Source organism: Muscardinus avellanarius (genome assembly GCF_963383645.1).
Source record: "Muscardinus avellanarius genome assembly, chromosome: 5".
Taxonomy (NCBI): domain Eukaryota; kingdom Metazoa; phylum Chordata; class Mammalia; order Rodentia; family Gliridae; genus Muscardinus; species Muscardinus avellanarius.
The window spans coordinates 58,156,883-58,169,448 of NC_137790.1; the positions used below are offsets into that span (position 1 = coordinate 58,156,883).

General features: G+C 39.5%; 1 protein-coding gene across 1 annotated transcript in view; it reads right to left on the minus strand.

Annotated features, from left to right (window-relative positions):
• Positions 1–4,317: 4,317 nt before the first annotated feature.
• LOC308263160 (myosin-15-like) overlaps positions 4,318–12,566 on the minus strand; it is a gene marked incomplete at its 5' end in the record, with an annotated part of 185,662 nt that continues 177,413 nt past the window's right edge. The window contains 2 exons of the mRNA XM_080696037.1: positions 4,318–4,726; positions 5,628–5,723. Coding sequence (XP_080552163.1) covers positions 4,586–4,726; positions 5,628–5,723 — 237 coding nt within the window. The 3' untranslated portion in view covers positions 4,318–4,585. The remainder of the gene's footprint in view (positions 4,727–5,627; positions 5,724–12,566) is intronic.

Genomic DNA, 12,566 nt, shown 5'->3' on the forward strand with positions numbered 1-12,566 from the left:
ACAAACTTCGGACTGGTGAGGGGAAAAGAGAAAGAGCCTTACTGGGAAGAGGAGCTAGCCGAGCCCCTAAACCAAGATGGAAAGAGCAAGTTTGTTGAGCCCACACTTGGGTGGATTAAAATAGTGTCCAAGATTTCTCAGAGGGAAAAAAAGGTCAAAGTCAGGTTCAGAGAGGACACTGAGAAAGAGATTACAGTGAACTGAATGAAGCTTTAAGGATCAATGTCCAATCTGGGTGTTACACATAGTTCTGGGGGAAAAGTCCGTGTGGTCTTTTTGGTGGGGGATTAGAGGAGGCTCAGAAGTATGAAGGAGTGCAGTGACCTAGTGGTCCGGGGATCATTTTAGGGAATGAAAAGCAACAGTAGAAATTAAAATCACTGAGATCTGCTTTGCTCCCGAGACGGTCTGAGGTGGCTCCAAATCCATGGGAAAGAAACCTTAGTTTCTCTGCAGAGAAAGAGAAGCAGGAACACCCCTCCCTCATTATTCCCTAATGTCCTTGGGTTTGAAACAGCCTCTCTTTGTGAATGCAAAACATCAGAAATAGTAGTGCCTTCCCCCATAACATCCTAAGTAAGTCTGCACTATTAAGACTTTAACATTCAGGAAAACACCATCAACATCCAAACAAATAGCTTTAAAGATCAAAGCCAGTGTGTAAAGAATTTCAGATAGAACCTTGGGTCTTTGGTGCTCCTGAGCCCCTCAATCAATATCACAGCCTTCTGTAAGAGTAACAGATGGATCACAGAGGCAGAACTACTCTGAGGACAAGGATTTATTATAGAAATTTAGCTTTATACAATGGTAGGTGATAAGTCATCTTCACCTGTGATCAAGAAGAAGCATTGGACATGGAGTGAGGAGAAAGAGGATGGAGGGGGGATCTCTAAGGCCAAACAGAACCCCATGTCTGTCATTCCATCCCCCAAGCCATGCCCTGGGTGCTCTACAGGAGAAGCTAGTGTTACTTGTCTTGCAGTTGCATGAACACCTGGCCAGGACCCTGCAAAGCTTGAGGAAACTGGAAGGAGCTGGAAGAGCGACAGATCCAAGAGTATGGCATTACAGAGAGCTGTTGCTAATTTCTCCTAAATTAATGTTTTAGACCAGGGGTTATTTTTATACTTTTATTGGTGCATTTTAATTATATACAATAGTGAAGATCAAAGTGATAGAAATAAACCTTCACACACAACACTGGACATATGTGCCTCTGGATCCCACCCCACCCCCACATGACAGTGAGATTGGTAGTGATACCTTCATATATGGACATTGTATTATCAACTCCCATAACTTGTAACAATTTGAACTGTTTCCTTCATCAGTTCTCCTTTTTCCCTTCCCCACTTTTTCCCCCCAATCCCCTTTGACTATTTTATTGATCTTTTTACTTCTTCATCTGAAGCACTTTTTCCCCTATTTTCCATCCAGCTTCCACATATTACAGAAGACACATGGCCTTTGACTTTCGGAAATTGACTTATCTCACTCAACATAATATTCTCTAATTTTATCTATTTTTCTGCAAAATGACATAATTTTGTTCTTCTTTATGGATTTATAAAATTGAATTGTATGTACACATCAAGTTTTTTTTTTTTTTTTTTTTTTTTTTTTTTTTTTTTTACCCATTTACCTGTTGATGGATCCCTAGGCTCTTTCCATAACCTGGCTACTGGTGAACTGTGCTGCTATAAACACAGATATGCATATATCAGTATAGTATTTTTAATTATTTTGGAAAGATACCGAGAGTTGCTATATCTGCATCATATGCTCTTTCCATTCCTAACATTTCAAAGAACCTCCACACTGATCTCCTTAGTGTTTGTACTAATCTGGGGCAATATTTTTGAGATGTCACTATGACTGAGGCCATATACATATAAATAAACAGATGCCCCTTTCACCTTTATCTCTCAAATCTGGTACAAATTCTTCTTGTGACCAACATCGGTGTAGAATATGCAGATAAAGGAATTCCAGGACATGTCTCCCGTTTAGCTACACTGCTACAGTACAGAGCCTGCATGCCACCCAGCACTGAGAGTCTTATCGTGTGAGACATTCACTTAGTAGCTAAAGTTCACACTAGCATAAGGCCTACATGTGTGTTGATTAGGAGGAAGGTTTTGCCTAAAAGTTCAAAGTGTCTAATTGGCTATGTCTACATCATATTACTAAGAGGAAATTGTATCAACTCCCACCATTAATGGCTAAAAATATGGATTCATGGATATAGAGATGAACCAATCAAAAGTAGCTAGGTTTAGTAATATCATTTATCAACATGCCATAGTCTCCGTGGAGCATAACTGGTCTAATGTCTTATAATTTCCATACACTAAGAGATAATATGGACAAAGGATAAGCATTCAGTTTTAACATCAAAATTTAACAGATTATTGGATCTATTTAATATTGTATAAAATATTATAAGGAAGCTTTTGTACATTTGAATTTCCAAAAATTCTTCCATTAAAATTTGAAGCAATGATATCCTCTTAATTATTATATTTTCCTAATCACCTTCCCTACACTACTTTTCACACCACATAAATATATCTTATCAATGTTTGTTTCAAATGTGACTTAATTTTTACCCCATACAATGGCACGGCACCCTCCTTTGGTTTCTCCGGTTGTTGTTCTTTATAAAAAGAATCTGCTTATTCCTCACGAACCTGAAAAACAGAATGTCAGTGTGCTCTGTGAGATTCCCTTGTCTTTCACCAGTGGTGTACACCCAGACCACACCAAGTCCTTCCCAGAGGTGAGCAGGTCTGAGCTAGCTCTTCCTCAGCTTTAAAGGGAAGCAGAGAATTGAGGCAGTTATCCGAACTACAGAAATCAGACACTGGTAATTCACCCCAAGGACATACTCTGTCACTCTGTTTTCTGCCCCCTTCACCTCAGGAGGAAAAGATTCTGCAGCCGCCTCACTAATTTCTCCACAGCTCTGACACAAAATTCTATCAGAAAACCTCTTCCTTGTGCTTAGCACTGTTGAGGGATTTTCATGCTTTTCTTCTGTCAATGGGGAACAATTTGTCATTGCCCTGTCAAGGAGGTTTTTCTATTCATCTCTGGCTTCCAGAAGCAATTTCTGTTTCACTCATTTTATTCTTTGTTAGAAACGATTGTGACAAAGACAAATGCTGTGTGGCATCTGGGGTGGAGGCGCCTGACCTGCTGCAGCTGAGTGCAACGGAGCACGTGTGAGGCATCTCCCTAAGCAAAGCCTTTATATGGGTTGCTGGGCAGGCTCTGCACCGGAGACCCTAGGTCCAGCCTCATACATTTCTCAAATTGAGGCCAGCATGCAAGTCACTTAACTGGACCTCTCCATATAGGATTTATCCTTGAGATAGCTATTCAGGGATCCACAAGAAACCTCTGGAGTTTCCAATGACTCATGCATCTTATATTTAAAGCTAAGCATATTCAATATAACCTTCAAAAGAAATCTTTTACTGTCTCCTTCAAAAGAAATATTTCTGACCTCCCTTAAGGCAATACTTATTTTGGGCAATCCTATCAACTTAGCTCATAAGACTTCTTGTAATTCATTTATCATAAATAAGAAAGAGGGCCAGGAACACACCAAATTTGAAAACATGAAGTGGCATGACACCTTTACCTATCTGTGCCAGAAACTGTGCTAGGTGCTTCACAGGAATTCTGTGAGTGATGGCTTATACTACATTATCGAGTCCCTCTTAACTTATTTCTAAAGACAGAGGTCATTTAAAAGTTATGTTCCTGGGATAATCTCAATTAAGAAGCAGAGGCTCATTTGCCTCTGCAAAATTCAGTTCAGAGTTCTTTACCACTGTGCCACCGTGCCCATAAAATTATGGCATTGGCTTCTGCCAATGGATCAGAATAGCAACTTAATGAACCTAAGGCACAGTGGCTAAAGTCCACACCAGCAGAAGGCCTACATGTGTATGATTAGGAAGGTTTTAACTACAAGTTCAAAGTGCTTAACTGGTTATATCTACATCAGAGCACTAAGAAGAAATTATATCAACTCCCACCACTTGTGGATAAAAATAGCCTCTGGGTTTTAGAGCAGTATTAGGAATAAAAAGTAGAATCCAAAAGAGCAGGTCTCTGGCCTCCTTATTCTCCTTTCATTGCCTCAAATTTAAGCATCTTCCCCAGATCTCCATATTGACGTGGTCCATATGTGTTTGTCACGGAGAGAGTTCACTCAAAACTCCCAGAAGATCTATTTGTGATTTTAAAATCATCATTGTTCCATGGATTCCTGGATATTCTACATAAATGAATTGAAGGCCCAAAGCTCAGAGCCTGCAAGTTAACCTCAAATTAATCATTGAACTATATGTAGAATGTGCTTCTGGTGCAAATGCTTAGCCCTTCTGTACTACCCAGGCAAGTAGAATTCAGCAAATACAGGAAAAGTTTATTTGAATGTAGTTGTTGTTGTTAATGAGATTTTAAAGAGAAACAAAAAAAAAAAAAAGAACTATCTTGCTCTATTAGTCCATGCAATGACATGAGCCCTTTACTGACATTCTGGATGAGTTAATACAGAGGTGAGGATCCACTATACCTTTTTCCCAAGCTCTTTGGCTTTAATCTTGAGTTTACTGACTTGAGATTCTGCTATCTCTGCCCTCTCCTTCAGTTCATTGATCTCATGCTGTTGCTTCTTACACTTGGAAAGATATTGATTGGCTTGAGCTTCCTATAAAAATAAAAAATACCAAAAGAAAAGAAATTTCCATACCTATATAGTATTTTCTGCTCTGACGTGAGGGTGTTGAAAAACATGAAAGTAATATAAACTTCAGAAAATTGAATGGACTATCTTATTTTGATATAAGGCATAGGGATTAAGACTTTCTGGCAGGCATAAAGCTCTATTTTTATATCTGCCATCCCCAGAAAATTCCGAACCTCTTTGGCACTTCCCACTCCTAGTAGTACAGTTCTCACAGAGTTGCTGTGTGCTACAGTATATATAGTCATTTACCCTGTAAGTAGCTTAACATTCTATTCTATCTCTGAACAGAGGCAACATCCTATCGCTGAAATAGAGGAGGCTGGACTTTAAAATACGAGTCAATAAGTATTGGATGTAGCAGTATTCTCATTCAAGTCATTTAATCCAAAATATTATTAGAAACAAGTCAATATATATGAACTTATCATTACATATAGCCATGGGTATTACACTAGGACAGAAAATACATTTTAATGATAGTTGTTTTTTTTTTTTTTACATAAGCACGTCCAAGCTCATCAGAAAAAAGTACTTTGAACTATGCTTTTATTCACCCAAAGTTTAGAAGTGGGGGAGGCCAAAGGGTGAAACCTTACCAAAATTTACCAAAATTTATCATTTGCATGATACCCTATTTTTACATGGCTCATTTCTTGTAACTCATTTGTTCTTGGGTATGACCACAAGGCTGAAGGAGAGAGCTCTTGGATTATGAAGGGAAAAGGTAGCATTAATTTTTGCCATGGGTAATAAAGAATTAAGCCCAGATGGTCCTCTCTAACAAGCTGTTCTCCCAAGTCAGGGCATAAACCAAAAACCATGCACTGGAAACCCTTGAGGCTGTAATGGAGCAGGCACCTACCGCTGCCTCTGCCTGCTGCTTGTAACTCTGAACTTTCAGTTGAAGTTTATTTGTCAGAGTCTGCATCCTGCTCAGATTTTTCTTGTCTTCCTCTGCCTGCAAAGATAAGTCATAGGTTTAGGTGATTTGAAGGACCTGGCAGGTTACACTGAGTGAAGCTTCAAGTAAGCAAATAAGTTTGAAATTTTCGTTCAACATCAACTTAGAGGCGTGATTTGTAAGATGAGTTTCAGTCTACTCATCTGACGTTTTGGGAATTCAACACAGTTCTGAGCAATGACTGAGCCATTTCTCTAGATCCACCACAGCACCCATCAACCTGTGCTGAAGTGGAGGGCAAAGCCATTGGGATAATTGTGGACTTCAGCCCTTCCAGCCCAACCAAGCTACACAATCTCCTGATGTTTCTCAGTAGGAATGAAGTGCATTACTACAAAAGCTATATATGCAAAATAGGACACAAACAACCCTCATTCAAAACAACTCGTCTTTTGAACTTTTATATTGGCCACTGGCTTGGGGCAATGGAACTCTAGAAAAGATAAGACTTCTGAAATTCTGCCACAAGTGTCATCAAAGACAATTGGGAAAATTCCACCATCTGTGGGGAGTTTGGTGTGCCCATCATCTTTGCCTCTGTTACAGTCCTGGTTTAGACAGGAGAAAGGGGATCTGATGCAGCAGTGTTTCTTAACTGTGTTCCATGGAGCCTCTGGTATTCTAAGAAGAAAGAGGAGAAGCAAGAAAAGAATATGACTTGTCATACCCCACCCCTACTCTATGCCACTTTAACTGGAGTCTTTTGTGTGTGTGTGTGTGTGTGTGTGTGTGTGTGTGATACTAGGGTGGAACCCAGAGGCTTTCTACCTCCGGGCTATACTCCCAGACCCATTTTATATTTTTATTTGGAAACAGGGTCTCGCTAAGTTGCTGAGAGCCTCACTAAGTAGCTGAGGCTGGCTTAGAACCTGTGTAATCCTCCTGTCTCAGCCTCCCAAGCGCGGGGATTACAAGTGTAAGCCACCATTCCCGGCTTAACTGGAGTATTTCTAAACTGAGAGTTGTTGAACTTCTCAGAGAAAGAAAATATCTCAACCTGCTGAAAAATGAGAGGCTGATTTAATCAAGATCTAACTTTTTTACTCAAATTTTCTTGCTAGTTTCATTTTACCTCTTCAGTCAAGTTTCAACTTCTTTTTCTGGTATGTTTTAGATCTTAACTGTCCCCCAAAGGCATTAAAGGCACATATTAAAGTTTCAATTCTCAGGGTAGTGCTATGGGAAGGTGGTAAATTTTTTAAGAGATGTGGTCTAGTGAGAAATCTTTAGAAGATTGAAGGGGTTCCCCCTGAAGGAGATTCTGAGACCTAGGCCCCTTTCCCTTTCTCTATTTTGCTTCCTGGCCATGAAGTGCGTAGTTGTGCTCCACTACAAGCTCTCAGTACACACTCCTTCTATTATATGCTATCTCACCACAGGACCCAAAGCAAGAGGGCCAGTCATAGCATAGAACCTTCGAAATTATGAAAACGAATAAACTAAACCTTTATTCTTTTAATTCATTGTTAGGTGCTTTGTTATGGCGATGGAATGCCACTTAACACTTAACTTTCATGGTCCTTCACTGTCCCTCACGAGCCTACTGCAATCAGGCTCATACCCCATTTCCCCACAGTTCCCTGCTGATCTCTCCTTTGTAGGTTGAGCTAGGCTCTTCCCATCACCTTGTAGCTCCTTCCCACCAAAGTATAGTTTCACCATAGATGACTGTTAGCTGATTTTAAACTCACTGAGGCAAGGATGAACATAGAGGGCTCACCCTGTTTGTGGATCTGAGACTAGCCTATGTGAGTAAAATCTCTTTTCTGTTTTTATTTGCCTATCCTTCTAAATTATAGGTGTATAAAATTTGAAGATTCATAGCATTGTATGCTTATAGTAAATCCTAAAATCAATACAAATTTAATTGTAATAACCAATTTACTGAGTAGAGGGAGGTAACAAAAGAGATCATGTTGAAGAAAAATGAAAAATCCTAGGTGTGGTTACTGATGTTAATGATGGAGCCTAGTGAGAAATCTTTAGAACATTTGCCTTCCCCACTTGGGAAGGCAGAGTCCATGATGTTAGGCGTAGGCTCACACCTCAGCTCAGCTCTGAGGCGTTAAGTTACTCTGGTAGCCGTGGTCATGCACTAGATGTCCCTTCCAAGAAAGAATCGGCCATTCAGCTGTGAGAAGTGCAGTGATCTGATAGACTCCACCTGCAGTGCCTTCAGGGTCTGCCACATGGTTCCAGGAAACAACTAAGCACAGAAGAATAACTTGGCAGAGTGGAGTTACTATAGTATGGCCATTTACACCAAAAAGGAAACTCTTCTTTGGGAAATTTCTGTGCTAGAGACTTACGCAGGCCTGCATTGCAGTCTGAGGCTCTTTCTAGCCACTTCCTCTCCTTCAACACTTTCCTTTGCAGGGATCAGCCTGCACTTCTGTCTGAAGCCATTCTCCACCCAATATACTTGTGTCCTCCTTTTTAATTTACAGGTGTCACCTCCAAAAGGCTTCCTGTACTTCTAATGTCATCCTAGCACCTGGTTCCCAGAAAACCCACTCAACACAGTAACTTAACCGAATTTTGTTTCTTTTCCCATAGGAATAGATGATATATTTTTACTAGATTAGTAAAGTGTAAATAACATCTATACAGAGATTCCTGCACATAGGACACAGTCAAATTAAAATGGAGCAGCTGGTTAGAGAGGTGGGGATACACAGAAACTATCTTTAGCTTCTATAACAATCACAGGTTCCTAATCTTATGTCTTGCTTTGTGGCATATTTTTCTAGGCACTAGAGAGAGAAAATAGAATGAATTTCCAAATGCCAGAGCTACATAAAGACAAAGATAAATGTGCAGTGTGGACAAGTCATAGAATTATTGTGAAGGAAAGTGACACTTGATTCCATTCCCAGTGCACAGTTATACAAGTTTCCTGGAGGATTTTTACTAGACAAAGAAAGCCCTATTTTCATTCTTTTCAGAATGACATTTTCAGTTGTCACCTATGAATGAGCTACTACAAAACACCCTTGCCTCACAGTCCTGGTATCTCTAAGAATTTAGGTTCAGGAACCAAAATCAGGACCCACAGACTTTACTTACATAGTACTGTCAAAGACACTGTAAGAATTGGTGCTTAAAAGGAGTTTGATTTTAATTGGAATAAGCTACATTGTGCAAAATAAGAGGGCTAGAAAGCAAATTTTAACATCTCTTTTTAAACTTTTATTGGTGCATTGCAATTATTCATCAAAGTGAGATTCAAAGCCATACAACAAACATACACACAGATTTCTGGTCAACCTAAATGTAGTCACTGACTAATTACATGAGAGTTTCAGTCAAAGACCCATTGCATGTAAGTTGGTAGACCTAGAAGGTTATAATGGAGCTGGAAACTTCTACTGCCTAACAAATTCTACTGCATAGCTCTGGAATGGGCATGAGCAAAAGGAGCTGAGAGAAGAAAAAGAAGATCCCCCCACCAAGACAATTCACAGTGACAAGGTTAGCAGAAGCTTTTGCAGACAACAACAAGCGCCTTAAAAAGTTTGAAAACGTGACCTGAACACAAAAAGGTTTGTATCAAGAGGAATGTTCACGGTGCATTACCTGTTTATAAGCAAATCTATAATGAAAAGATAAACAAATCAAGCAAACTACCATGGAGTTATTCTCGAAATAGCAACATCTCGTCGAGAAGGACCCCAAGCAGGGCCTTCAAAAGGCTTTATTATCATAGGAGATGACAGTTCTCTGCATGTTATTGCCCTTGAAAAACTTAGCAGGGTGGGGGAGGCAATATGGAGGGAGGCAGGAGACAAAAGATTAATGATCCTGACTCTGTGTAGACCTGCAGTAATGTGTGTTTGTTAGTGTCTTTATTTCTAGCAAAATAATATAAAAAGTAAAAAAAAAACATAAAGTTTACAAACAGAAAAAGCTTAAATAATAAAAAACTAAAATACTCTTGTACAGCTCCACAATGAGTGTTTTAAAAGGTATTATGACAGGAGTCAGAAAGTAAAAAAAAAAAAAATTTAAGTCTATAAACTAAAAAAAAGTTATACTAAGCTAAGGTTTAGCTATTACTGAAGAATAAAAATATTTCTTCATAAATTTACTGTAGCCTCTATGTACAGTGATTACGAAACCCATATTGCACACACTCACGTACCAAGTCTTTAAATTCACTTGTCACTCTTTCACTCAGAGCAACTTCCAGACCTGCGGACTCCATTCATGGTAAGTGCCTTCTACAAGTATACCATTTTTAGGTCTTACACTGTCCTTTTACTGTATATTTACTCTGTTTTGATATGCAAATATTTACCATTTTTTACAACTATCTAGTGTATTCAGGTTTGTAGCCTAGGAGCTACAGCCTATACCATGTATCTTAGATATATAATGGACTATGGCAGGCAGGTTAGTGTAAGTACACTTTACATTTACACCAGGATGAAACTTCCTAACAACACATTTCTCAGAATGAATATTGCCCTTAAAAGATGCATAAGTGTATGTGTACCAAGTGAAGACTGATAGAGTGCCCTAGCTATCAGGAAATCTGACTATTCCACAGAAATGAAAGGGAAAAAAATGATAAAAAGTGAAATCGTAAATGAAGAATTATATCATTACAGTAGGGACACATTAATTACTTATAAAAAACTTTGTGGACTTCCGGGAAGATGGCGACCGAGAAAAGCTGGGCTTAAGAGCCCCGCTAACAACCAATCTTCATTACCACAAAATCAGCGTCTTTCATAGCCAGAAAAGACCATCACCAGAGAAACAAAAAAATCACCAGGCTCCAGAGAGAAAGCAGACTGAGAACAGAGCTCAGAGCAACAGAGGAGATACACCGGCCTCACGCCCAAGGATGCGGCAGCAGCGCCATACTGCCGGCGGCAGCGGCGAATTCACCGGACGGCTACAGCAAGCCGAGGTGAGCCGCTGCAGAACAGCCAGGCAGGATTCAGTGCAGGGAGCATCTAAAGCTCCCAGTGGCTGAGCTCAGCACACGCTGCAGGGACTCAGAGTGGAACCCAAAACCAAGAAGAAATAAGCCAGCCTCATGGCCAAGGGCATAGCAGCGGCGCCATATTGCCACTGGCGGCAGCAGCAGCGAATTTACCGAGTCCAGTACAGCTACATCTGTGAATTCAAGAACAGTGAGTCAAATTGCGGGCCACAGAGGAGAAATCCCAGTACTGACTCCCAGGGACTTGACCCAGTGCGGGAGTGGCAGTGGCAGAGATATCACACCATAGGAGAACGTGCAACCTGGCACCCCCCCATAGTTTAAAGCAGCCTCTATCGACTCCCTGGGTCGGAGACTCTGTGATACAACCCAGTAAAGGAGTAGTGGGGTCTGAGATACTACAGACTCGAGATCCAGAGCACCTTAAGTGAAGTCATAGCGACCCAAGGGAAGAACTCAGAGAAGGCACAAACTTCCGAAATCATGGGAAAGAGGAATAACACTGGAGCAATGAATGCCCACAACCTCACAACATCAGAACCCGATAAAACAGAAAATCAGAGATTTCTAGAAGATCAAATCAGGAAAATAACTGTAGAAATAATAAGGGTGCTTCGAAAAGAACTCAGAGAGAGCCAAAAAGAGATAAAAGATGCAATTAATGAAGTAAAGGCCTCAATTCAAAGCACAAACAACCGATTAGACCACATGGAGAACAGAATCTCGCTCTTAGAAGATGATCATTCCAAAAATGAATGCATAGTTTCTAATCTAGAAAAAAATATCCGACAGCAGGAATCTGACATTGAAGAAATATGGGCCCATTTTAAGAGAGCTAACCTAAGAATAATTGGAATAGAGGAGGGAAAAGAAAGTGAAACCAAAGGGATCAACAATCTCTTCAAGGAAGTAATAGCAGAAAATTTTCCAAACACAGAGCAAGAGGTTGATACAAAGATCCAGGAAACTTATAGAACTCCTCTTAGACAGGATCGGAGAAGAGGATCCCCACGCCACATAATTGTCAAAATGACCAATGTGGAAGCCAAGCAGAGAATCTTAAAGGCAACAAAAACAAAGGGCCAAGTGACATTCAGAGGCAAGCCAATTAGAATCATTCCAGACTTCCCAAACCAAGTCATGAGAGCCAAAAGGGCTTGGAGTAACATATTCCAAACGCTGAAAGAAAACAACTTCCAGCCAAAAATTTCCTACCCAGCAAAACTTTCTATCAAATTAGATGGAAATATAAGAAGCTTCCATGACAAACAGAAACTGAAGGAATTTATGTCTTCAAAACCAGCACTAGAGAAAATACTCAAAGAGATTAACTACAAAGAAGAAATAGGTAACACACATCAGAACTAGAGAAACAAGATTTTCCATCCAACAGACAACTAAGATTGGTTATCTGTAGAGATTCATTATTTATGTTAGTCTTTAACCTATCTCTAAAGGGTATTGTTTGCCTTTATTGTTAATTTTTAGGATTTCTAGTTGGAATATTAATATACCTTCAGATATAGCATTTGGAAATATTTTATCCCATTCTATCAGTAACTTTTAACTCTGTTTACATTGTCTTTGTATATACAATATTTTTTTTATTGTTTAGGGAGTTTGTATACTCTTCTGTTGCCTGTGCCATTGAAATCATATCCAAGAAATCACTGTCAATTTCAATGTTGTGAGGTTTTATGACCCAGATTTTCTTCTAAAAGTTTATAGTCTTAAGATTTATATTTAGGTCTTTTATCTATTTAGAGTTAATACTTGTATATGGGATTAGGTAAAGGTCCAATTTTATTCTTTTCCATGTAATTATTATTTTTCAACAATATTTAATTAAAAGATTATTATTTCCTCCACCAAATGTTCGTGGAAACCTT